The sequence below is a fragment of the Urocampus carinirostris genome, chromosome 16, assembly GCF_059441175.1.
Source record: "Urocampus carinirostris isolate Australia breed hairy pipefish chromosome 16, RoL_Ucar_1.0, whole genome shotgun sequence".
NCBI lineage: Eukaryota > Metazoa > Chordata > Actinopteri > Syngnathiformes > Syngnathidae > Urocampus > Urocampus carinirostris.
In genome coordinates, this window is record NC_142364.1 from 28,292,818 (window position 1) to 28,319,091 (window position 26,274).

Genomic DNA, 26,274 nt, shown 5'->3' on the forward strand with positions numbered 1-26,274 from the left:
TCCCTTACAAAATACAAAAAAATCTTTTTTTTTTCAAACACGTTTATTTATGTAGTTTAACATGTTATATTGTACATGCGTTTCGTTATGTCATATATATTGTTAATGAACATTTTGTTGTGAGACACTGAGTTGCTCGACATGAATGAGGTTTGTTATAAAAAAAAGGTAAAAAATTAAGTAGCTTGGACGTTCACTGTAGAAGGAAAAAATACATGCAAATATAATTAAGTAGAATAATACATTTTCTTATTCAAATTATTAATTCATTTTCTGCATTAAATTATTGTTGGTAATATACTGATTAAAGGGATAACCACAAACCTGTCTTTTTTCATTTTCTCCTTTTATACTTCCTTTTTTTCTTAACTTCTTTATACAACATCATAATTGGCAGTGGTTAGCACATGTGTGGCACAGTTCAGGTGTTGGGAACCTCCTGTGTGGGTTCAAATCCAGCTCCAGACTTCCTGTGCGGAGTTTGTATGTTCTCCCCGTGCTTGCGTGGGTTTCCTCCGGGCACTCCGGTTTCCTCCCACATTCCAAAAACATTTCAGGTGAATTGGCCGGTCCAAATTGTCCCTAGGTGTGACTGAGCGAGTGAGTTGTCTGTCCCCGTGTGCCCTGCGATTGGCTGGCAACCAGTTCAGGGTTCCCCTGCCCACTGCCCGATGATTGCTGGGATGGGCTCAAGCACCCCCGCGACCCTACTGAGGATAAGCGGTGCAGCTAATGAGATGAGAATGAGAATTGGTAATATAATGCATCAAAGCAAGTGAGCCGTTTGAGAGCCGGCTCTCTTTAATGAGTTGAGCCGAAAAAGCCGGTTCTCTAAAAAGAGACTTCCTTTCGCTACACAACTTGAACTCGTTTGACTTGATTGATTTGCCGTTTCGTGATATTCGGTGTATGCCGGATGGTACCCATGATTGACAAATTTGCGTCTTTCCGTACAGATTTTCTTGTACGTCGTACACGTCTTAAAATGCATAATAAACGTACTTTGTACGGCAAAAACGTACAGGTTGACAGGTATGCATTCTTAACCTTCACTCAACGACAAGCACCACAACAATGACGTAATCTCGAAAGCAACAAGATCTCGTTTGCAGAGATCGGCGTGCAGACGAAAACTCGAACCGCGAGACCAAAACAACAATGGCGGATCTGCCTGACAAAAAGTTTGGAGTGCGGTAAATCTTTGTTTAAAAAAAAGTAATCGGGTAATAATGACAATTTCGTGTCAAAAAAGTTGCATCCTGGGGACGCAAGTTGAATTCACAATATGCGTCCCCAGCAAAAATAATGCGTCTAGGACGCAGGGACGCAGGCAAACGAGAACACTGCTCAGAGTATGGACTGTAATTATGCAATTGTGTCAGATCCGCAAGGAGTTAAACAAAACTGTATTGATAGATTAGGAACTATTGCGTATGATTAATAAACACATGAGAACTTCTTGGTCTCATGGATTTTTTACCATGGCCTTGCCACAGCATATTCATGCTTTTCCCACTTTCTAAAGACAGTTGTAATGCTTAAAAAAAAAAACTAGGTGGCGTTATCAAAATAGCGATGGAGATTTTGTCAGGTGCCGCCAAACATACACTAATCCATATTCGCCTGTTTTTGTAGTCTCCCTGTGGTGTAAGACAACTGCCCTTGGCATAGAGACAGCGGTTGCATTACATGTACTGTATCTATGCTGCTCGTAGACTTTTGTTGTCTTTATTTGACTACAGATTTTATTATGACTGAGGCGCGCCTTAGCCATATGGATTCTGATATACAGTGTGTTACACAGATGTGACAGCGCACACCCACACAGAGGCAGTTTAAGAATAAGTCTGAAAGACAGAAAATCTCATATGCTCTCTAGGGGAGATAGCATTGCAAACCTCAATACACTCAATTAATCTGAAGGCTGTACGAAGCTGGGAAACTTTAGCCTTTAGTTTTATAAAAACCCATTGCTAGAAGTGAAGGGACAAAATGGGAATCTTCACTATACTGTGGATCATCAATCATGCCCCTGCTATTCTGCCAATATTTGAGGATACATTTTGTATGTTTTCACAGTGCAAATGTACTATATCTATTTGTTTATAATGAACTTTACCTAAAGAAAACTCAATGTTTGGGTGCGTGTTATGAATTAGGTTTTTTGTTTGTCTATTATCGTATTCAAGCAATGATCGATTGATCAGTCGAATAATATCGCTGACGACATTCACAATTAATTGAATACAGCAGGAATTAAAACCCAGGCCACAGCAATGTAATCGCCAAATTCTAACCACTGGACCACTAGTGATCTAAATGACATATAAAAAGGCATTCACTTATATGTTATTGTTACACGGCATCAGATACATATAGAGCATGGGGAAAACAAAAAGTCCTGAAAGAAACAAATCGATGCAGATAAAAGCATGACAAGGGAAACAACTCTGGTGTATCTGAGGATGAATCGGAATATCAAGGACATTAAATCAATAGATTGTACATTGTATGTTGGTTTTGTGTTCATAGTTTACGCTGTCAATGAATGATTTTAATCATGGCCACATGCATTCAACACTTTCAATGCTTAATTGGGGAAGAGAAAAAAAAATGGAACAACGTTTTACACTGATTTAATTCGTAAAATATCAGGGGGGCACGCTATACACCAGTGCACGTTATTAACAAATACGTTAACCTAAATAAGTTAAAACTATAAATTTCTGAAATCATATGTTTAGCTTGAATATTTGAGGCTTGTTTGTGTTCAAATCTACTTTTTTTATGTGTCATTTTTTGCAGTAGAGCTTAAACTCAAATGGAAAAAAATTGTAGTGCTGACACTTCTCTTATTTTGGGTTTGAGATATTAATTAATCTATTAACATATTAAAGTCATTCGATGGTATGTACATGTATAATACCAAATTACTTCCTGCAATGCCCTCATCGTCATTCCTTTCAGAATATCATGCGCTTCATAAAGACTTTGCAAGTCGGCTGTACCATAGACCAGTGTAATGTCTGACAATATTCTCTCGGCCCAGCCCAATAATGACATCAACAATTTGGCTGCGTGACTTAAAATAGTGTAATGATGAGATAAGACCTAATCTGTATTCATATGTCTTCGGCATTCCTATGAATCTATTGGTTGGAATCTGGTGCACTCCATGCTGTGGTCTTGATTTGATTCCCGTTGCATTCAAAGTTAAGCAATTTAATGCAATTGCAATTGGTGGTATATTCTAAATGATTAATCACTGTGCAAATAAGTCACTTTTTTGTTTTTTTGTGCAACCCTTTTCTTTACCGTAAATTCAATTCCATGCGCCTCATAAAATACTTTTTCGGTGTGCACCTAACACTCTGGTGCGCCTTATAGTGCGGAAAATATGTTACTTGGGTCGGTTAATTTGGTTCTAAATTATTACAGCGATTACAGTATCTTCTTCAATCAAGTCCCATGCAAAACTCCCATTGGTGTCCATGTGAAAATAATACATCACATCAATTTTATGGGAAAAAAATAAACAATTGATCCCTCCCTCAATTGCAATTACCATTGCAATTTGCATTGTGCAACCACCTGAGCCGATTTCGCATCAATAAAATGCAGTGAATGTGGTGAGCAGCTCTTACCTTCAGAGTGGACTTGTGTAAGTCCCAGGTAACAAGTACAGTAGAAAACAGTACAGAGCAGGAGGGCTCTCCTACAGATGAGAGAAAAGAGAATATTAGATAATTCACACTGGGGGTGGTGGGTTGTTTTCTTAGCCATGCACATGATAGCTATCCAGGGAATCTCGTTTGAGAAACTCAATTCTAAAAAAGTACTTGGACATCATGCATCTGGAAAGAAACTTAGGGGAAAACATTTTCTTTCTTTTTTTTTTTTTTTTTTTTTTTTTAATATTTAAAAGTTATGACTAAATATCAGGCCTTTGAACACAATGCAAGTCTAATATAGAACACAACTGGTTGCTTAGCCTGGTAGATGCCTGGTTTACATAAACTAGACACTCAACTACCTGATTAAAATCCATCCATCCATTTTCAGCTTGTGGTGAAGTGTGCCATACAATGACACCTGGATTTTTAACTGTGACTGTGCCTGTATCAGCTTGCATCTTCCTTTAAAGCATTGGCATTATTATTATATACCCTTTTTAAACAGTTGCGAGCAATTTTGGTGCTATTAGCAGAGTCTATGGGGGGGCAATTAAAAAAGTATCAATTGCCCACCCCCTACCTCGGACACAAAGGTTTTTGTGGGACAGAAAGAGCATGACCTATATTGTTTTTTATATGGTGGATACCATTAAAAATTACTGGTGGTAAAGGGAGAACAGTAACTAATATTTTAAAGTAATACTAAGCTGCACTGCAGTGGCCTCAGGAGGTAGAGCGCTCGTCTTGGGATCAAGAGATTGCAGTTCGAATCCCGGCTCCTTCGTGTTACATGTCGAAGTGTCCTTGGGTAAGACACTGAACCCCTAATACCCCAAATAAGCAGGTTAGCGCCTTACATGGCTGCACGGCCGCTATTGGGAAATGTGGAGCACATTGTAAAGCGCTTTGGGAAGTCATTGACTTGAAAAGAGCTATATAAATGCCGATATATATATATATATATATAAAAAAACTCGAAAATACAAGACTCAATAAAGTAAAAAATGCTGACAGAGAATTTGTGAAAAAAAAGTCAAAAATACAACACTCAACATAATACAAATACCAGAAAGGCAGTTCATTACCCTAAAAATAAAATGTTTTATTTCATTTTTTGTTTATTTTGAACAAAATTATTAGTATTTTTGCTTAAAATAAATAAAAGAATGAACATCTTAGTGTTAGTGTTTAACAAGTGGAGCTTACCCCATGACCCTAGAATAAGCGCCGCAGACAATGGCTGGCTGGATGGAAGTGGAGCTTATTTAAAAAGCTTTCTTTTAAATTAGTTAAGCAAAAAACATCTGGAGCAAAACCTGAAAAAACAAAATAGTCGTCAGAGCTTTGTCTCTGTACCTTTACAAGTTCTGACTGAGTTTTGGGTATTTGAACACACCACGTACCCAGTGCTCACTGCGACCCTACTTATCTTCAGTTGACATTTATTATACAAGATATTTTGATGTGCTTTGAATAATAATTAGTTCAGAATAGCATCTTCCGTTTTACATTGCCTTTCATTTGAATTATGTGTTTTTCTCCACTATGTAAAATGGGACAACTGTATTTTCCAGACTATGAGGTGCACCTAAAAACTCCAAATTGGCCAGAAATTTTAAGATGCGCTGCATAATCTGGTGTGCCTTATACATGACCATATTTGTGCAATTATTGATCAGTGACAAAATATCGCTGACACGTATTAGTCAAATCCGTATATAGTTGGTGAGAGCGCAGAATCTTTTCCATCAGCCCATAAGAGATATTAAAAGGCATAAGGTCTTATCTTAATATCACACTACTCTTAGTAGCGCTACCAGATACAAATGTTAGAGAATGGAAATAACAGAGTATTTAAAAATCTGTCTGAAATTTGTTTCACCTATCTCAGCTCAAATTGAGCATTGTAAATGGCAAACATTGAATATGTGCGGCCATGACTGAAATAAGTTCTTTAACACATAAATTAGGAACACAATACCAACATGACATTTTCAAAGTGTTATTTAATGTCCTTCAAAGTCCGATTCATTATCAGGTTCACCAAAGAGTTGTTTACACTCGTCTTGATTTTTTGGGGTTAATTTATATCTTTTAGGACGACTTTCTGTTTTTTTTATTTTCATTCTCCAACATGGTACCTTGACTAAAAATAGTGTGATGATGATATGAAACTGGGTCTTTTCACGTGTTGTCTGTATCCCTAGTGGTCTAATTGATAGAATATGGCGCTTCTACTGCCATGATCGATTTGATTCTTGTTGCATCCATGTCACGCAATTGTGATCGGAGATATATTCAGACTGATCAATTAACAAAAAAATACAGAACTTATTCATTGTTTGTGCAATCCTGGTCCATACTGTAGTCCTAATTCTGTGCACCTTACAGTCAGGTGCGCCTCGTATACAAAAACATATACTACAAAATACTATTTTTTTGGGGTTGCACCTATTAATCATATCGTGTGGAAGATAACAATAGTTTGCTGCTGATTGGTTTGCTGAAAAATAGCCAGAGCCAATCCGATACTTCAAAGAACAGGGCAGTCCTGGAGTTAGTGTCAGCAGAAAACTTACATGCGCTCTATTTCACTAGGCACAATATGACACTTTTAAACGGATCTCACGAATTGAGCAATCTACTACTCCAAGTAAAGCAAAGTTACAGTAATTGGTAGAGTTTAAACATTTTAAAAAACATTTATTATTTGCACATGGCTATGGTTTGACTTCATTTGGAAAATAAGCAATACATTTGGAATCATTGACATGCGTTCAGTAGCCCTCCACAAAAAAAAAAAAAAAATACACGGAGGTGTTTCCCATTCATGTGAACGGACTAAGAGCTCAGTGGGGCATACCGATCCATTTATGTTGCAGAATAGCCACTGTTTGCCACTAGATCACACAGAAGTCTGGAGGATATATGTAACACGTGCTCATACTCCACTGCAGGAGGAAAATGTGTATAGCAGATGAGAATTGTGCGAAAAGAAGTGGACATGGGAAAAATAATTCTGAGTGCAGTGTTTTTACATGCAGGAAACAAATACCATAGAAAGGTTATGTGTATATACAGTGCATCAAAGTGTACATCCAGTACAACATGTGCTTCCTGTGGCTTAATCATATGGCTCTTTGGACTGACCAGCTGCTTGCACTCTCACGCTTATCAGCTGAGGAGCTTCCCTTGAAAGTGTTTCGTTCATCACAACAAACTTGTGTATTTCCTCTCACTACCCTCCCCTCAAAAAGGCAACGAAAAGTTGTCTAGACCTTTGGACCATTTAAAAATGAATTTGAATAGAATGTTCTAAATATACAACCCTATTTCAATAAGTGCAAAGACTTGACAACCATTTAAAAAAATAACTTCTAATCATGAATAAATGTCAAGTCAAGTCAAGTCATGTTTATTTGTATAGCCCTTAATCACAAAGAGTCTCAAAGGGCTGCACAGACCACAGATGATTGAAAAACCACAGACTATTATTACACCATCCCCTGATCTAAAACCTACATGAGGGCAAATAATACACAGATATTGTCAACATAAAATATAGGTTATTCATATGCTATAGAATAGCGGTGTGTTTTAAGCTTATATTTAAACATTTCCAATGCGGTTGTAGATTGAATCTCAGGGGGAAGAGCATTCCAGAGCACCGGGGCCCAAATGGAGGACGCTCTCAAACCTGCGGATCTCTTCTTGGCTCTTGGGATCACTACTAGAGAATTTTTAGAGCGAAGGCTCTGGACCGGAACATCGGGGCGGCTTGAGTAAACACACTTCTCACAGGCATCAGTTTGGATAATGAGATAAGCAAATGAGTGAAATAAGTGATCCAGACTGTTAATTGTCTCAGTTAAAGGTTACTGTCAGTCATTTATGAATAAAGTATAGATGCCAAGTAAAATACCTCAGCTAATTTCGAAGGGTGTAGGTAATCGTAAACAAATACCATATCTATACTAGCATGGATAATCCACATTGAACAATGAAAAAAGGCTACTATATCGAGAATCTAAGAAAGGAGCAGAGAATCACTTGCCAAAAGGCCAATATAGTACATTAACAAACCCACAGGGAGAAGAAAATGCTGATCCATGACCAAAAGTTGATGACCAGACAATGGGGATAATAATACTGATAATAACAAACTCATTGTGTAATCAAGATCTCTCGTTGACACTCTCCCCCTGCTGAGAAGGCGCTCAATTTACATTATAAGAAATGTCAGCGTGGGATGCGTTTCTTCTTATTGTTTTGCCCTCAAAGAATTTCGCACACACGGACGACTTTTTTATATTCCCTCTACTTTCTGACCAACTTTAAGAATTTCACTCAAACATCAGGTAGTACTCAGCTCCCGCAATGCGTTTGACACCACAAATAAAAGTGATGGACGACAGCCGCCCATGCACGCCGGCGGAACTCACAAGAAAATTGTCTGCGAACAGCAGCGCTTACACACTTTTACAGTGAGCGGTGGTCCAATGTTTGAGTGAGTTCAGTCGTAGTAGTGCAGTTAGCCAAATGGTTGCATGGACTTTTTGCAATTGAAATTTAAGAGTAGGTGGCATCTGGCTGTAGTTTTGTCTACTATACTTATGTAACCGCGGTGTACGTGTCCCACCAAAGATCCACATTCACGCTGGACTGGATGATGAGGTTTTTATTATTACAGTTTCTGCAAATGGATGAGTCACAACATTAGCTTTTTCTGCTGGGTTTGATCTCTTTGATCTCTTTGTAGTACTCTGGTTAAACTGACAAAACCCCGCCTCCTGGTCACATGTTAGAAGCCAAAACCAAACCCCACCCCATACCAGCAGATGGCACTGTTGGACTCAGCATTGCAGGACATTTACCAAAAACTATACACATATTTTAGCAGGAATTTCAATAAAATAAAAGTTATTATTACACCCGTTACATACACCCCCCTGAAATTCTGCTAAATATGGGTGTGCTACACTAAACAGAAAAAAAAATCACATGCCAAAAAGGCAAATACTGATGAAAAAGAGGACACGAAAACTGGTACAGTATTACAAGGAACAAACTGAAGTGCATGTCAGTTCTAAAACTCTCCCAAAAAGGAGTGTGAAAAGAAAGGAGGCGATCAAACTCCTAACTAAGCACAGACTCAAAGATGCCTGTTACATCTCTGAAATATCAAACATTGTTCCTGTAGTTGTAAGTGCTCACATAGGCACAATTCTTGTTTCTTACTCAAGCTTTGTTACTCAAACTGAAAGTGCATCTCTACTGAACTTAAACTAGGAACTTGCAGATATTGCGGACAGATGATTGTCACCTACCACATGGTCATTCATCTGACAAATAAGACGACTAGGAGGCCTGATGGACTGGCGGACCCTAAGACCATAACGGTCAGGTTGAGCACAATTAACCTGAGCTTGAAGGTCTGGGACAGTCAAGTCTAAACAGTCAGTATCAGGGGAGTCTGCGTCCGGATGGTCAGGGTTCAATGGGGTCTCGTCTGGGAGACCCATACCCAAAGGGATCATGTTTTCAGAGCACTGTGATGGGCTTTCCGTATTGTCACTTGAAGTATGGTCAACATCTTGTTCGGGGATGTGCTGACTTCCTCGACTGGATGTATCAACACTGCGAGAGTCGGACTGGGCATCAGATCTGCTGTCTAGTGAGTTATCCTCTACCTCTGGATGAACTTGCTCTTCACCTGCCTGTATCACCCAGTTTACTGTACGGACATCAGTGTCTTCAACCGCGTCAGGTAAATCAGGGCATACATCACTTCCATGCATAGCAGCGTCAGACTCTGAGTGTTCAGATTCGCTGGCCAGATCATCCTCTAAGGGCAAGAAGCTAACAGAGAGCAGCAAATTCCTGTGAACTACCTTTTCTTTGCCCGTCAGACAATCCTTGACTCTGTAGACATTGAGATCAGGCTTGACTGATATGACTTCATACGGGGTTGACTCCCACTTATCTGCAACTTTGCGTTTCCCCGGGACACCTCTGTTGGCGATCAACACCCGGTCTCCCACGACGAGAGGTGATCCTTTGGCCCTACGGTTGTACAGCTTGGCATGACGAGTCTGTTCTCTGAGAGTATTCCTCTGTACAATTTGAGCAGCTTCATGTAGATCTTTCTTCAGATGGCGTACAAAGTCAGAGTAGCTGACAACAGCATCATTGGTATTAGCATGTTGAAACATGACATCGACAGGGAGACGAGGGATCCTACCAAACACTAGGTAAAACGGTGCAAACCCTGTTGTCTCATGCTCTGTGCAGTTATAGCAGAATGTGAGCTGCTGCAGCATTTGTGGCCACTTTGCTTTGGGCTGAGGGGGAAGGGTTCTGATCATATCTCCCAATGTTCGGTTGAATCGTTCTGCGATGCCATTTCCCATGGGGTGGTACGGAGTGGTATGGGATTTCTGCACCCCTGCCATCTCTAGAAGCTCTTTGATCAGTTTGCTCTCAAAATTAGCTCCCTGATCAGAGTGGATACGCCGTGGGAAACCATAGACAAGGAAGAAATCCTGCCACAGACGGCGAGCAACTTGTTTGGCGGTTTGATTTCTGCAAGGGAAGGCGTGCGCCATCTTGGAGAAATGATCAGTTACGACCAGGACATCTACAGACTTGTTCTCTTGCTCAGCAGTCCAAAAGTCTATACAAACCAACTCCATAGGCTCAGAGGTGACTATGTTCTTGAGTGGTGCACGGTTGTGTGGTTCCGGTGTTTTCCCTACTACACAGCGCTGACAGGATTTGACATAATTCACAACATCACGTTCCATGCCATTCCAGAAGAATCGTTGCCTCACCAGAGACAAAGTACGGTTCTGGCCTTGGTGACCTGCTGAGTCATGTAAACCTTGAAGGACTTTCTGTTTCAATGAATCAGGCACCACAAACTGGAAGATTTTCTTGGCCATGTGAGGATCTTTCCTTATTTTGTAGAGCATGCCATTCTGTATGGTGAGTCTGCTCCAATGCTTCAGTAATTTCATCACACTAGGCGACTCGACAGCTCTCTCACGCCTGGTAGGTCTCTTGTGTCTATGCACAAAGTACATGGTCCTGCTTATTGTGTTGTCCTGTTCTTGTAAACCAACAAGCTGACTCTGTGGGAGTGCCGTTGACTGATCTCCCTTCTGCAGAAGATTGACGTTGGCGTCTGTTCCCATCACTTGACCCACGCCACCAGTGGACTGAGCACTGAAGACAGCAGCAACCTCTTCTGATGTCACAGAACCATTGGAGCCTGATGGAATTGCCCTTTTTACTGACTCGTCTGATGTCCCAGCACTCTCGTCTACAACAGCGTGACAATTGTTGGATACTCTGAACACCTCTTGCACAGTACTGTTGTTCACCCTGTTGACTTGGTCCAAGAGCGAAGTATAGGGCTCGGTAACAAGGCGATGACCCACACATGACCGTACAAATGGCTCACGGCTCAGAGCGTCGGCTACGATGTTCTTTGGTCCGGGAATGTACTTCAGGTCAAAATTGTATGCAGCTAGCTTCGCTACCCACCGCTGTTCACACGCATCAAGTCTTGGTTTGGTCAAAATGTATGTAAGTGGGTTATTGTCGGTCCACGTGGTAAAGTGTCTTCCTTTCAACCAATGGCTGAATTTATCACATACCGCCCATTTCAAGGCAAGAAATTCGAGCCTGTGTGCAGGGTAGTTGAGCTGGGAGCGAGAGAGCGTCTTACTTGCAAAGGCGACTGGTCTGGCTACTTTTCCACCAGGTGGCAGCTGTGACAGGACTGCTCCAATCCCATCAAAGGATGCGTCGACAGCCAGAATAAACGGCGCATCAAAATCTGGGTGGGCCAGAGTGACACCTGTCACGAGGTCGTGCTTCAGTGTTTCAAAGGCGTTCTGGCATGCATCGGACCAATCTGCAGGCGTCAGCTTCACTTGACCTTTCTTGCGGGCTCTCTTGCGCTTATGCTTGTCACCAGATTCAGATGTGAGCCTGAACAGAGGTTTTGCCTTCGCAGAACATGCTTCAATGAAGCTTTGGAAATACATCACCATGCCTAGAAAAGATCTGATTTTACTAGGGCATGGCGTCTTGCCATCCGACTCCATTAGATCAGCGACTTGTACGTCATTTATCGCTCTCACTTTCTCGGGGTCAGTCCGAATTCCATCCTCACTGATGACATGCCCAAGAAATTTCACAGTCCGTCTGAGGAAAAAACACTTTTTGGGTGCGAGCTTGAGGTTGTGTTCCTTAAGGCGAGTAAACACCATCTGCAGGCGTTGGAGTGCAACTTCCTCTGTGGGGGCAAACACCATCAGATCGTCGAGGTAACATAATAGGCTCATGAAATTCTGATCACCAAATATTGACATCATCATCCTCATAAATGTTGCTGGGCTGTTGCAAAGTCCCTGAGGGAGCCGGTTGTACTCGTGAAGGCCGAATGGTGAGGAGAATGCCGTGTACTTTTTGTCGTCAGGGTGCAAGGGGACATTGTAGTAGCCTGACGTCAGATCCATTGTGGAGAAAAAGGCATTTCCCCCAAGTGCGGCCAAAGCATCAGCTTGATGCGGTAGTGGGTAGGCATCCTTTATGGTTCTTGCATTAAGCCTTCTGAAATCAGTACATACCCTTAGTTCTCCATTCCGCTTCCATATGAGAACAAGCGCAGATGCATAGTCGCTAGTCGACTTCTGAATAATTCCTTTCTCTTCCATCTCGTTCAGAGTCGTCCTCAGTTTTTCATACTGACTTGGTGGTATACGTCTGTAGGGTAGACGGAACGGCTTATCATCAACAAGGTGGATACGATGTACAAACTCTTTGGCCTCTCCACAGTCCATCTTATGGCGAGAAAAGATTGACTCGAATTGTTCGATGATATGAAGGAGCTTGTCTTTACACTGCAGCGAAACCTCACATGACTTCAGGTCAATGTCTTGCAGTCCCAGAGCTTCCAATGCACGCATCATGTCCTCTTCTGACCTGGGTCGGACCTCTTTGCTCTGTACACTCTGCACGTTGCACTTGACCTCCTCTGCATTGGGCAGGTCTTCCGCTGCGATACAAGGAGACACATCTGCAATTTTCCTGTTTCTTCTCAGCACCACAACTCTGTCCGTGGGATTAAAGACTTTAACAGGCACCCATCCATCTCCCCAGAGTGGAGTAACAACTCGTCCGACAAGGACTTGTCTGGGCGCAGCCTTAGATTGGGTTGGCTCAACGACCACTGTGCTGCCCGCTGATGCCCCGGCCAACTCAGGTAACTTGCCCCAAATAACGTACTCGGTCCGTGGATTCAGCGTCACGCAACTCTTGATCTTAACTGTCCCTACCTTGTCTGGAATGCAATCACCTCTCCATCTCTCTGTGTTGGAAAGCATTGACAGGAATTGACTGTGGTTATCGGACAGACCGTTGTCAGGAGTGGAAACTAATCTCCAATAGCCATCAGTACTTTTCAATTGAGTCAAAATATATTTGATGGCATTGCTGCCAAGGATCATCTGTTCTGTCTGGCCTGGCACCACCATTACTGGTATTATCATTTGGCACCCGTAAACTGTGACGTGAATGTCGTACATATCTCTGGGAGAAACTTGGTGTCCACCGCAGCCTACAATGACATAATCATCGGCCGTGTAACTCATCATATCAGGGAATTGCTGCAGGAGGGACTTAGCCGTGTCCTCACTTACTGTACAAGCCATCGACCCACTGTCCAACAGCGCTCTGAAAGTGGGGCCTTCTTGCACAAGTACAGGTGTGTAAAACAGTTCGTCAGTCTCCGCTATTCTCTGAAACCCCTGAAAGATCAGCTTCTTCGATGGAGGTATCTTGTTGCTATACATCTCATAAATGGATTTATTATCTTGCATGTCAGGCTTCACATTAGTGGTGGGAGGTATACTCAGTTGATCTGCACTGTTCTCCCCTAAGCGCAGATCAGTTAGTTTCCCTGAGGCAGCGGGACAACTTTCGTCACTGGACAATCACGTCGAGAATGTCCTGGGGCATGGCAGTGAAAGCAAAGGTTTTTGTCTCGGCAATGAGAGAGAGCACTGTGGTCGACTTCTTTGCAAATGATACATGGCTTGTCAGTGAAACCATTAATTCTGTCTCCAGGTCGCCTGGTTGGAGCTCGCCTTCTCCCTTGAAACTGGTTTGAGGTAACACGTATCAGAACCTTCTCCAACATACTAATAACGTCCGTTAGAGAGACATACTGTGGGCTCGAAGTCTGAGGTGGCTCGTGCATGAGGGTTGGACCATGGTTCACCTCAGCTTTGTGTACGGCAATTTCCGCTCGATTCGCAGGTTGTTGTAGGGAATCTGCTTTGTAGCTCTTCTCAGCGTGGTATTCATTCAGCACCTCTAGTACCTCACATGCTGACCACTTTTCGATGGTTTTTGATCTGTAAGTGAGTGCCAGTTCCTTGCATGGGCAGTTCCTAATAAACATGCGAGTGACCTCTATTTCAGGGTTGTCAAATGTTTTGCCCTGCTCACTCAAGCACTCAGAGGCAAGGTCAGCTGCTCTGTTTAGTCTCAGCCAGTAGTCATAGGGGTCCTCCTGGTGTTTGGGCAAAGTTGAATAAAAGTCAGCTAAAGGGACAGCAGAGTACTTGGTACAGCTAAAGTGTTTCCTGAGGAGACTATAAATCATGTCAGGGCGGGTATAGACGTCTATATTACTGTTTCTAATGCCAAACCTAACTACATCTTTAGCTTTTCCTCTCAAATGCATTTGGATTTCCTCTGCTTGCTCTTCAAGTCTCACATTACTCTTCTTAATAAATGTCTTCATTAGATCTTCCCACTCATGTAATTTTATTGAGTCTGAGCCATCCCCATTAAATGATGGTGGTTCTTTAACCTTTCTCTGTGTAACCACCTGAACCTGTGTTACATCTGACACATAACCTGGCTTACTCAATGTGTTTGCTACATCTTGTGTGGCAGCAGCGCTAGGAGCTACTGTATTGTGTGACTGTATACGTGAGAAAATGCTATCAGCCAATGTATGTCCTATCTCCTGAATAACATTTGTCATCTGATCAGCTACACCCTCAGAAATGTCACTCGTGCTCTGATTAAACATGTTTCAAATATGTAAATGAGTCAAAATCACAAAATAAATCAGGAGCCTGCGTAACACGTCACTGTATAGCAATTTTAAGTACTGTGAGCTGATGGCATCATGAAACAATGTGGCAGGTAGGACAGTCCTCGGTTCGGAGAGTTTGATAGAAGTCACGGGTCACGGCACCAATGTAACCGCGGTGTACGTGTCCCACCAAAGATCCACATTCACGCTGGACTGGATGATGAGGTTTTTATTATTACAGTTTCTGCAAATGGATGAGTCACAACATTAGCTTTTTCTGCTGGGTTTGATCTCTTTGATCTCTTTGTAGTACTCTGGTTAAACTGACAAAACCCCGCCTCCTGGTCACATGTTAGAAGCCAAAACCAAACCCCACCCCATACCAGCAGATGGCACTGTTGGACTCAGCATTGCAGGACATTTACCAAAAACTATACACATATTTTAGCAGGAATTTCAATAAAATAAAAGTTATTATTACACCCGTTACACTTATACTTACTATATATATATATATATATATATATATATATATATATATATATATATATATATATATATATATATATATATATATATATATATATATATATATATATATATATATGTACTATGGCTGTGTAATTTTTTGGGGGAAGGTGTGGGGGTATAAGAGGAAGGGGACAGGAACCAAACTAAAGTAATACTTGATTTTCCGACTGTAGCAAATTGTGACATACTGGTATATAGCATGTGTAATATATTCATGAAGATTATCGGAAATATTCTGTATTGATACTGCACTATTTAGACCAAGTGATTTTGTTGGTTGGATCCCTTTACCTCTTGAGTCATTATTTCCTGTGGTGTGTCTTGGGCAAGTACAACCAGGTGACACTCATTCCGCTCCAGGGCAACATATGTTTCTACCCAATCTCAAACAGCGGAACTTTCACGTGATAGACTAATGTGCTAACCACTGCCCTACGGAAACATACAGTTAAATAATTTTGAGAAGTCAGATACGACACCACTATTACATAAAATGCTGTTCTCCTCGCCAAAAAATGACTTTTAATTCTCAACAACAGTCTTCCTTGGTATTACATTTACAGTGTTTGATAAAACTGAAGCATTCATTTAATTTCTGAATAATCACTAACGTTATTGATATCAGCTACCATTGCAATTATGATTACCTTTAAAAGGCTTGCACCTGCACCAATATAATAGAAGGTACCGATACTCGCCACTTACCTAAATGTAAACAGAGGTCGAGTAAGCTATGGTTGAGACATTGTCACGTTGTAATATCCGACCAACTTCCAGCATATATAAATCAGAGTGAAAGACACTTTCATAGACATGCACTAGGGGTCACCAAACTTTTTGAAGCTTATAGCCACTTTTTGTTTCTGATTGGCGTGAAGAGCTACCATTTTGATATACATTTGTAAAATAAAAAACTTATGTTATTATTATGGTGTTGCTGTGTTGTTACCATGCGGTAATCGTTAATTATTAAGCCAACCACTAAAACACAATGTCAGATAGAGATCAAATTTGCTCTAAAATTGCAATAACCCATCACGAGTGAACTATTTTAGAATTTGTCTGCAGGCTTCTCAGGTGTTCATAAGGGGCTACCTGGTGCTGGCGGGCACCACCTTGGAGATCCGTGACATACACATAGATCTGAGCAGTTATTTTAGAATTTACCATTAACTAAGTTTGCAATTCCAAGTGCAGGACCATTGCCAAGTACCTGATTCTTACACGCATGGAAGCTAGTTTCTTTAAAACAGTAAAAGGTGAACTGTACTTTTGCCAATAGTTTTCAGGTATAGTGTCCCTTTTAAATGATGTCATCTTTGCCAAAATAAAACAAAACAAAAATGCAGTTGCAGCACTCACTATAGCTTGTAAACTTTTTAGTATTGCCATTGACTAGTGCTAATGCTTTTACTATTATCATTGACTAGTGCTAATGCTTTTGGTCCCATGCTGAACCCCTGCCAGGTGTACAGCACATTGCACATGATAACCCCAAGGTAAAAGACAAACAGCAAAGCAACTTACTTTATGTCTAGATGAGAGGTTTTGCAATCTCTCCTTCGGGTGCCTAAATTCATTTGTATTCATTTGTCCTGGCAGTCAAAAACCTGATCCGTCAATCACAGCGTGACTCCTTGGCAAAGGGTGGGCATGAAGAAGACACACCGACGGCCGGTCAGTTAGTCACAAGTCGATACAGGTCGGGCTGAAGCTCCGGGAAGGAAAGGGCATGTTGACTAGAGCCAGTCAAGGGCGACGTACAATCCGTGTGGATACAGAAGCTCCCCGCTGGCGTGCGTTTGGTTATTCCCCAGGGTTTCATTCATTGAGGCTGCTCCGGATGGAGATAATGGGTGCGCGCCTGTTTGCCCTGACGGAGGTGGTGACTGAGTAAGAAGCCTTCTTCTCACAGCTTTCTCTTTTAAACAGGCGCTCGCTCCGCGCAGCTCCGGCCACCGTCGAGGTGTCGAGTTTCACGGCCAAGCGGCGGTGAGCTGCAACTGCGCACCTCCCTCTTCATTGGGGAGTTTGGAGAGTTTAACCCCGCGGACGGGCCACGCCGTTGCGGGTGAGTACGGGAAAAGGACAATAAGAAGAAAAATGGCTTCTTTCTTACACGCCAGCAAAAGGTGGTGAGAATGTTTTCGTTTGGGTACGAAGTATGCATAACTGTCAACCTCCTCGGCTGAATGCCCGTCCAAACTGTCGTATTTTCATCTCATCTCATTAGCCGTACCGCTTATCCTCATTAGGGTCGCGGGGGGGGGCTGGAGCCCATCCCAGCCATCTTCGGGCAGTGGGCAGGGGACACCCTGAACTGGTTGCCAGCCAATCGCAGGGCACACGGGGACAGACAACTCATTCGCTCATTCACACCTAGGGACAATTTGGACCGGCCAATTCACCTGAAATGCATGTTTTTGGAATGTGGGAGGAAACCGGAGTGCCCGGAGGAAACCCACGCAAGCACGGGGAGAACATACAAACTCCGCACAGAAAGTATGGAGCTGGATTTGAACCCACGACAGGTTCCCATGCCATGAACTGTGCCGCACAAGCGCTAACCACTGCGCCGCCGTGCTGCCCCTGTCGTATTTTCCCGTACAAAATAATCGTAATCCATTTTTTTTTCTTTTCGGAATGATGCATGATGGAAAATCCCCAGGCGGCAGACGCATGCGCACAGTAGCATGAAACAGCTCACTTCGTTTGCAACGGAAAAAAAACGATACAGATTCCGCGGCGAACTCCTTTGACTTGATTGAGTTGCCATTTCGTGATAGTCAGTGTATACCGGATGGTATCCATCACTGACAAATTTGCGTTTTTCCGTACAGATTTCCTTGTACGTCGTACGTGTCTTAAAATGCATAAAAACGTCCTTTTTAAGACAAAACCGTACAGGTTGACAGGTATGAGTATGTATATCTGTTTGTCTATTAATCTGTGTGTCTCTTTTGTGTATGGCCACCATCTTTCACAGGCAATCAGGTAAGTTAACCTAGATGTGAAAATTTGCCCCCAAAAATTACTCAGCACTTTATTGGATGAGCATTTTACGTTTGTCTGTTTTTGTTCTATGTTTGTTGTCTGTCAAATTCAAATCAAATGTATTTGTTGAGCACTTTTCAGGCATTAGATTGCTACTCAAAGTGCTCTTTGAAAAACATTCAGTATAGAATAAGGCAATACAATCCCCTCCTCATCCCCACGCAAAACACCTAATACACAAACACAAACAATGGTTAAAATGCATCCATCCATCCATTTTCTGGACTGCTTATCCTCAGTCGGGTCGCGGGGGTGCTGGAGACCATCCCAGCTGTCCTCGAGCAGTAGGCATGGACACCCTGACCTGGTTGGCAGCCAGTCGCAGGGCACACAGAGACAGACAACCCACTAGCTCATTCAAACCTAGGGACAATTTAGCCCGGCCAATTAACCTGACATGCATGTTTTTGGAATGTGGGAGGAAACTGGAGTGCCCAGAAGAAACCCACGCAGGCACGGGGAGAACAAACAAACTGTGCACAGGCAGGCTGGTAGCTGGATTTGAACCCATGACCTTACAATTGTGCCGCCAACCCCGCTTTCCACTCAACTGTCATGCTGCCCAGCAAATGATATGTCCATACAAAATCAAAACTGACGCAAATCTTTTTCTTCTATTGTTCGTAAATAAATGTGTTATGCTTAGAAAAAAATCCCTTGTCATGAATGATTATAATATTGATAGTCGAAAAATATCCGGACATTGCTGTAAGTTACATTTTGTATTGTGTGCAGCTTTTTCTGAGTACAGGACATTACTGTAGTGCTTTTTTTCCACCGCTACCGGCGCTGTTAGAGGTCACCCAGAAGTCACCCCGAAGAAGAAATCCGGCATCTACTTCCTAGTTCATGTTTTAACATACAGTACCCTCTGTTTTGTATCTCTAGCGCGCTCAGAACTTTGACGTTTTTATTCTTTAATATCTTGTGCACACATTCTATATGGTAGGTGTAGAGTGTGAAGAAGAGGTGAGCCGTTTCTTCTGAAATAAAAGTGCAATAAGAAAGCTTGATGCGGTTGAGAAAATGGTCGTAACACTTTTTTTGGCCACTTTTTACCACGGAGGAGGACTTCTTGAATCGCACCTTCCAAACATAAGTTAAACTCAACTTTATTTATCTTATTTATCTCTATAGAGCATAGTATTTTATTAAATGTTTATTCTTTACTACAAAACAATACAGGTAACTTATACAAGCCTTAAACATACTTAAATAAACCTTAAACATACAAAATATAGCACTGAGGCAACTTACAAACAAATTCAACTTACGAACGATCTTGATCTCGTTCGTAAGTAGGGCAGCGTCTGTAAAAACAAAATAAATAGTCATAGAAATAAAATATGATTGTGTCAAGGCACGGACTAATCATGTGAAGAAAGACTTGAGGGAGGGTTATCCAGACTGATAGGGATGCAAAAGATGGCCTAACGATTTTCAGCCATTAAAATACAACCCTACCAGTGTGCCCCGTCACACCCTAGATGAGGAAACTGAAATAATAATAATAATAATAAACTCCAGAACAAAACATACAAATGTGAAATAAAAATATGTTACAGTAAAATTTTAGAAGTTAAACAAATCAAATTAAACAAAAATGATCAATTCAAAGCCATATTAAGAAAGTGGGCCCAGAGCCCCCTCTTCAAAATATCAAGGGTCCCCGCAAACCTGATGTCCTCCGGCAAACTGTTAGATTGGCGAGAACATAAATGTCTGTCCACCCAACAACAGAGGAAAGGAATTTAGATATGACCACCATCTTTCACAGGAAGTCAGGTACATTACCCTAGATGTGAGAAATGCCCCCAAAACCTCACTTAGCACTTTTAGCTTTGTTCACTTAGGATTTTTTTCCCAGATAAAACATTCTACTCGTCCAGGCCAGAAACTTTTTAAAAATATCAACGTCGTCTTTGCAGGCAGGCGGGTAGGTTACCCTAGATGTCAAAACTCTACAAAAAGGCTGACTTAGCACTTTTGATATTGCTGACTTAGCAGCTTTCCCAGAAAGACATTATCCTGTTCCAAGCCAGAAGAAAGTTTGACCAGGATCACAATCTTTCACAAGCAATCAAACTGGTCACTCTAGATGTGAACGTGCCCCCCAAAAAACAGACTTTAAAAATTTGGTTTTGCTGAATAAAATAAAAATAAACATAAACAGTGTGACAATGAGAAAAAAAGCAAAAGCCTTTTCCTTTGCCATTTTTTTCTCTGTTTTTGTTTTGTTGCTGCTAACTGTGAAAATGTATACCTTGTGTCTTTATTTGTTATTTGTGTTGCTGCTAAATGTTATTGCACTATTGTTACAATGCACTTTTCTTTTTCATTCACGAACATTGCAGTAATATCATAACTTAGACCAGTTGCTAAGCACTATGTTGTAAATATATATATATATATATATATATATATATATATATATATATATATATATATATATATATATATATATATATATATATATATATATATATATATATATATATATTTATTTATTTATTTTATTTTTTTCCCTGCCTTTTATCCTGCTAGTCTTTTATCGTTTTTCTTTTAAAAGTGTTTATAACATGCTTACCCTGGAGTGTCATGTCTAATCTCGTTGAGTAGTGTTTCACAACATTGATATGAATCACAATAAAGACAATTTAATTCAATGTAACCCTAGTGGTCTAGTCGTTAAGAATCGGCATGCTCACCACCATTATCCTGCATCAAATTCTGTTATTTCAAATGTCATGCAAATAAGGTTATGATTCACAATAAAAGGACACATTTTTTGACTGATCAATGATTGCTCAAATACCGTAATGTACTACCGTGAAACCTCGTGTATAACACGCACCCAAACTTTGAGGTTTTTGGGCTTAAAAAAAGTGTGTGTTATACACGAATAAGTACGATAGCTGGCAAACACACAGCATGGTTTGGGGCTTTTGAAGCCCACATACACAAGGCTAAATGATTCTTAAAAAATAAAATCTGCAGTTTAGTGACAATGAAGCGTGCAATGTTGATTTTATCTGTTTGAGTAACACACCATCTGAATTTGTTTTTCTGTGTTTACCAAAGTCATCATGAAGATGCTTAAAAGGGTCTGTTGGTAGATGTGATTATTTGCAAAGCGTGTGTCCACTCTGCAATTGGGGGCCAGGTCAGTGGGTAAATTCAGCCCTAATGGACTTAAGTCATTAACGTCCCCTTTAGGACCTTTGCCCCTTCCAAACACGTGTTTGAGCAGTGGGTACAACCGATACGACAGGTTGACTCTGCCCCCTTTGGTCCAAATTACAAAGTTCGGAGCTCGCCGGTGCGTTCGCTGCCACCCCTTCAAGCTGCTTAATTACGGTCGCTGGCACCAGGTCTGAAAGCTGCCTTTATCCTACCTTCCCGCCCCCCTTACGCTCCAGAAATAGGCACACAGGCAGCCCGGATCAAACGTTCCCCGTAGGGAAGGGGTCATTACGGGAGCGCAGGGCGGACACAGCCCAATGGCTACCAGGCCCCGCCTCGACACCAAATTGCAGACTGGGCCCAGCGAGGACACAAGCAGGCTCTTTTATGAGGGTCCGTCAGGGACTTAGTTCAAAATGATCACTTACACGCACTACTGAAATGCTCTCGCACAAACTACCAGAGAGAGACACACGCAAATTGTTCTTATGTACCAGAGGATAGCTTTCACTCTCAATATTGAAACATAGTAACACACCCTACTGAAATGTTTTCACACTAGCTATTGAATTACTTCTATTCAGGCTGCAAATTATTTTGAAGATAAGTACATTTACACCTACAGCTAAAATTCCTTGGTCAGATATAATTATGAAATGCTCATGGAAAAAGTATAAACATTCTGTGAGAGACACACATGCAAATTGCTTTTATGTCCCGCAGGAACATTGCGACACAAGCACACACTACAAAATATATTTCGCATTTGCTCCTTTCCTTGGTTGTATTTACACTGCACATTTTTTGAAGGGACAATTTGTATTATTTAGCGCTTATTAGTTGTAAAAAAAAAAAAAAAACGTAATTATTTTAATAATATAACCATAACGGTTTGAATCATAAGCAAAATTAATGAACTACCATGTAAACGTATATTGTTTAAAATACTTGTAGGTGGAGAAATTTGTATCTATTTGCCATAACATGAGGTTCACTTAGGGCAGGGGTCTCAAAATTGTTGTCGGAAGCACCAGGGTTCCCCCTGAGGATAGCTGAGGTTATCTAAGGTTAAAATGTTCAAAGGTTAAAATGTTCTAAAATGTTACCTGTTCTGAAAACAGCTCACCAGTGCTTGGTCATTGTGGTTTTCTAATAAAACATTGGTTTTGTTGTTGACTGGGTCTATTTAACCCTACTTATAAGAATTAACCTGGTAATAATAATTACCCACGATGTGACATAATACATAGTACTATCATGATAAGTTGTTATTTTCAAAATACATATAAAACTGAGTGCCTTTTGCTCTAACTAGTAACAAAAAGCTCTCAGCTTGAAAAATGTTGATTTTCAGGCATCTTCCTGCTCCACGTCTTTTCCTATTTTGATTTCTCCTTTTTTTTTCCTTTTTCTCTTTTTTTCTCTCCCTTTTCCTTTGCTCCATTCTCCCCTTTTTCTATCATTTCCTTCTTTTCTTTTTCCTTAGTTTTTCTCTTTTTCCCCCTTCTTATCTTTTTTTATGCATATTTCTTCTTTCTTTTTTGAATTGCTTATTTTCCTTTTTTCCCCTTGCCCTCTTAATTTTTTTTCCTCTCTTTTTCTTTTTCTGTCACAACCAGCACACAGGGTAGACCCAATCGTGTAAGGTTTTATCACAATTTTATTGAAAGAAAGAGGAAGGGCAGCACCCGCGATCCGATGCTCACTGGACGCGGGAAGCAAGTCGTTCCCGCACTTGGATTGTGATCCAAATACGTAAGTGGCAGTGTCAGGGATGGAAAAACAGGTCGGTAGTTGGGACAGGGAGAGCAAAAGCGTGGTCGAGGTCGGAAACAAGTCGTAAGCCAGGACGGGAGAGTAGACGTAGTCGGGATTAAAAATGGGTCCTAAGCCGGGATGGGAGAGCAGACGTGGTCGAGATCAAAACACGTTGCAGCTGGAGAAAAACGGGAGCAAAAACGGGACAGGCGGGAGTTAGGGTCAAAAAAGGCTTGCCTTGTATAGACAGACGGACTGACAACAGGAGAGTGACAGGACTGGGTTTAAATAGGGACAGGGAGCCAATCAAAGCCCGCAGCGGTTGGCGTCAAATGAGCGGGCTCAGGTGATTCACATCATAAATCGTGACATTTTCATCTTCTCTTCTTTGTTCTTTTTTTGTCTTTTCACTGTTTTCTTTGTTTTTTGTCTTTCCATAATGCTGGACAAAATAACGAGAAACAAAATACTGCAGTTTGGTCACATTGAATCTCAGTAGTTTGTATTCTTCCTTGTACTTCTACTCTATAGCATATGAATAACCTATACTTTTTGTGGACAATATATCTGTATTATGGGGCGGCAGTAGCTCAGGAGGTAGAGCGATCGTCTTAGGATTAAGGGATCCCAGTTCGAATCCCGGCTTGTCCCTGTTACATGTCGAAGTGTCCTTGGGTAAGACATTGAACCCCCAATTACCCCCAATAAGCAGGTTAGCGCCTTACATGGCTGCACAGATCACGGCCGCTATTGGGAAATGTGAAGCACAATGTAAAGCGCTTTGGGAAGTCATTGACTTGAAAAGCGCTATATATAAATGCAGATCATTTCATTTCATTTCATATTATTTGTAATTGCAACATCCTTTGCCTGGTAATCCTGAAAGGGGGATACCACATGTGCGGTCCCTTCTCAAGGTTTCTTCATTTTCCTCATGTTGAGATTTTTGAGTTTTTCCTTGCCCTCATGTTGTTTCCAGATCAGGGGATGGTGTAATAATAGTCTGAAATAATAGTCTGTGCAATAACCTGTGCAGCCCTTTGAGACTCTTTGTGATTAAGGGCTATACAAATAAAAATGACTTGACTTTACTTGCAGCACTGCATGAAAAAATTCAGTGACGTATTTTGGTAAAATATTACTTACAGTCCCTTCAAGTTAACAACAGCCACACAAAAAACTAAAATCCCTCTAGTAAAATACACCACAGAAATGGACAACGGGATGGCGTTCATGTTCAATATTACACCAGTCGCACACACACTACTGAAATAATTTCACAAATGTTTCTGATGTGCTTTCATTCACACTGAGAATTCTTGTGAAGATAACTACACTCACAAAAGATTAAAAATACTTGGGGAATCACTCTTCTCAGCATCCCTGATAATGTCGATTTGAGGGTACTGGAGAGGAGGGTCCGTCAGGAAGTAGAACGTCGGATCCAAGAGGAGCAGTTGAACATTCGACCAGCTCTACACAATCTGCAGGGTTCTCGAAGGTTCATGGGAGATTGCCTATCCGGTCTACATGTGTGGACTTGGAGAAGGCATTCGGCCGTGCACTAATCACTTTCATTTTACCAACTGTATTGTCTTCTTACACACGCTACTGAAACAATATCATCAGTGTGACACTCACACACTACTGAAACTTAGTCCTATTCACTATTAAAACATTGTCACTCGTACAGCCAAAATTCCCCATTGGAACTACAAGGTGATATCCATATTGTCAGATATAACGAAATTGTGAATATGCTTAATTGCTGTTAAGATTGTCGAGAAAGATTGTTCAAACCTCACATTGTTTATTTGCTGTTAATAGTGTCAATAAAATTGTTCAACCCCCCCCCCAAAAAAAATAGTGAGTGAGAAACTCTGGAGACTGGTGAAAGACTTTACACACTGAAATATCTCTCACAGTACTGAAATGCTATATCTGTAACACTTTCCTTCCATACAACTGAAACACTCACCGTGAATAGTTTTTGGTTATTTATGCTCTCTCACCTTATTGAAACCTTTTCCTACACTACTCAAACGTTTTTTCTCACACACACACAGTTGCATTTTTCTATCATAGTTGAGACATTCCATTAACATAAAGCATTTGCTTAGCCCTTTTCTTAACCATCGAAAATGATTCCCTAAATATAACCCTAAACTAACTCCAATCAAAGTCTTACTTTAACCTGAACTCTATAACTGTCACCTCTGGTACAAGCAGTGGACCCAAATGCGTAACGTTTCACACAATGCTTCATTGGGGGATCGGGGAAGTCAGGGTGAGAGGAAAAAGGCCGTGATGTGGTGCTCGCTGGGCAGGAGGAGCGGGAAGCCCTTGCAAACAAAGCGTGGTTAAAGATCGGAATAAGTAGGGCAGTCGGGACGGGAGACGGAGCGTGGATCTGAGATCGGAACAAGTCGGGCAACCGGGACGGGAGACGGAGCGTGGATCTGAGATCGGAACAAGTCGGGCAGCCGGGACAGGAGACAGAGCGTGGATCGGAGATCGGAACAAGTCGGGCAGCCAGGATGGGAAGCCAGGGACAGGGGATCGATCCAGGAAACGGGGACGAAATCGAGCAGGATACAGAGACAGGTCGGGAACAGAACGGGAGCCAGAGTCAAAAATGCTTGCCTGGCCTGTGCGGAGGTTTGCTGACAAACTGACAAGGAGAGAACGAGAATGACGGGCTTAAATAGGAGGAGCACTAATTAGGGAATGAGTGGCAGCTGGGGCTGAAAGAGTGAGCGCAGGTGAGGGCAAATGACAAATCATGACAATAACCATGTCCCGTCACGTTAGGACCACCAAGATGTTCAGGAAAATGATGGCAAAAATCTTGAAAACGATCTTTAGAAGAACACAAATACGAGGACACACACACACACACACAGCTCCAGTGTTCCCTCACAAATAGTACACAAGTTGTCTTTGAGAAACAATGACCTG

The 26,274-nt window shown here is 41.5% G+C and overlaps 1 protein-coding gene across 1 annotated transcript in view; it reads right to left on the reverse strand.

The window, feature by feature from the left end:
- LOC148350945 (uncharacterized) overlaps window positions 1–17,327 on the reverse strand; it is a 100,814-nt gene extending 83,487 nt beyond the window's left edge. The window contains exons 1-2 of the mRNA XM_088320147.1: window positions 16,849–17,327; window positions 3,645–3,715 (exon numbers count right to left, since the gene is read on the reverse strand). Of these exons, the coding sequence (XP_088176273.1) occupies window positions 3,645–3,715; window positions 16,849–16,901 (124 nt within the window). The 5' untranslated portion in view covers window positions 16,902–17,327. The remainder of the gene's footprint in view (window positions 1–3,644; window positions 3,716–16,848) is intronic.
- Window positions 17,328–26,274: the final 8,947 nt, after the last annotated feature.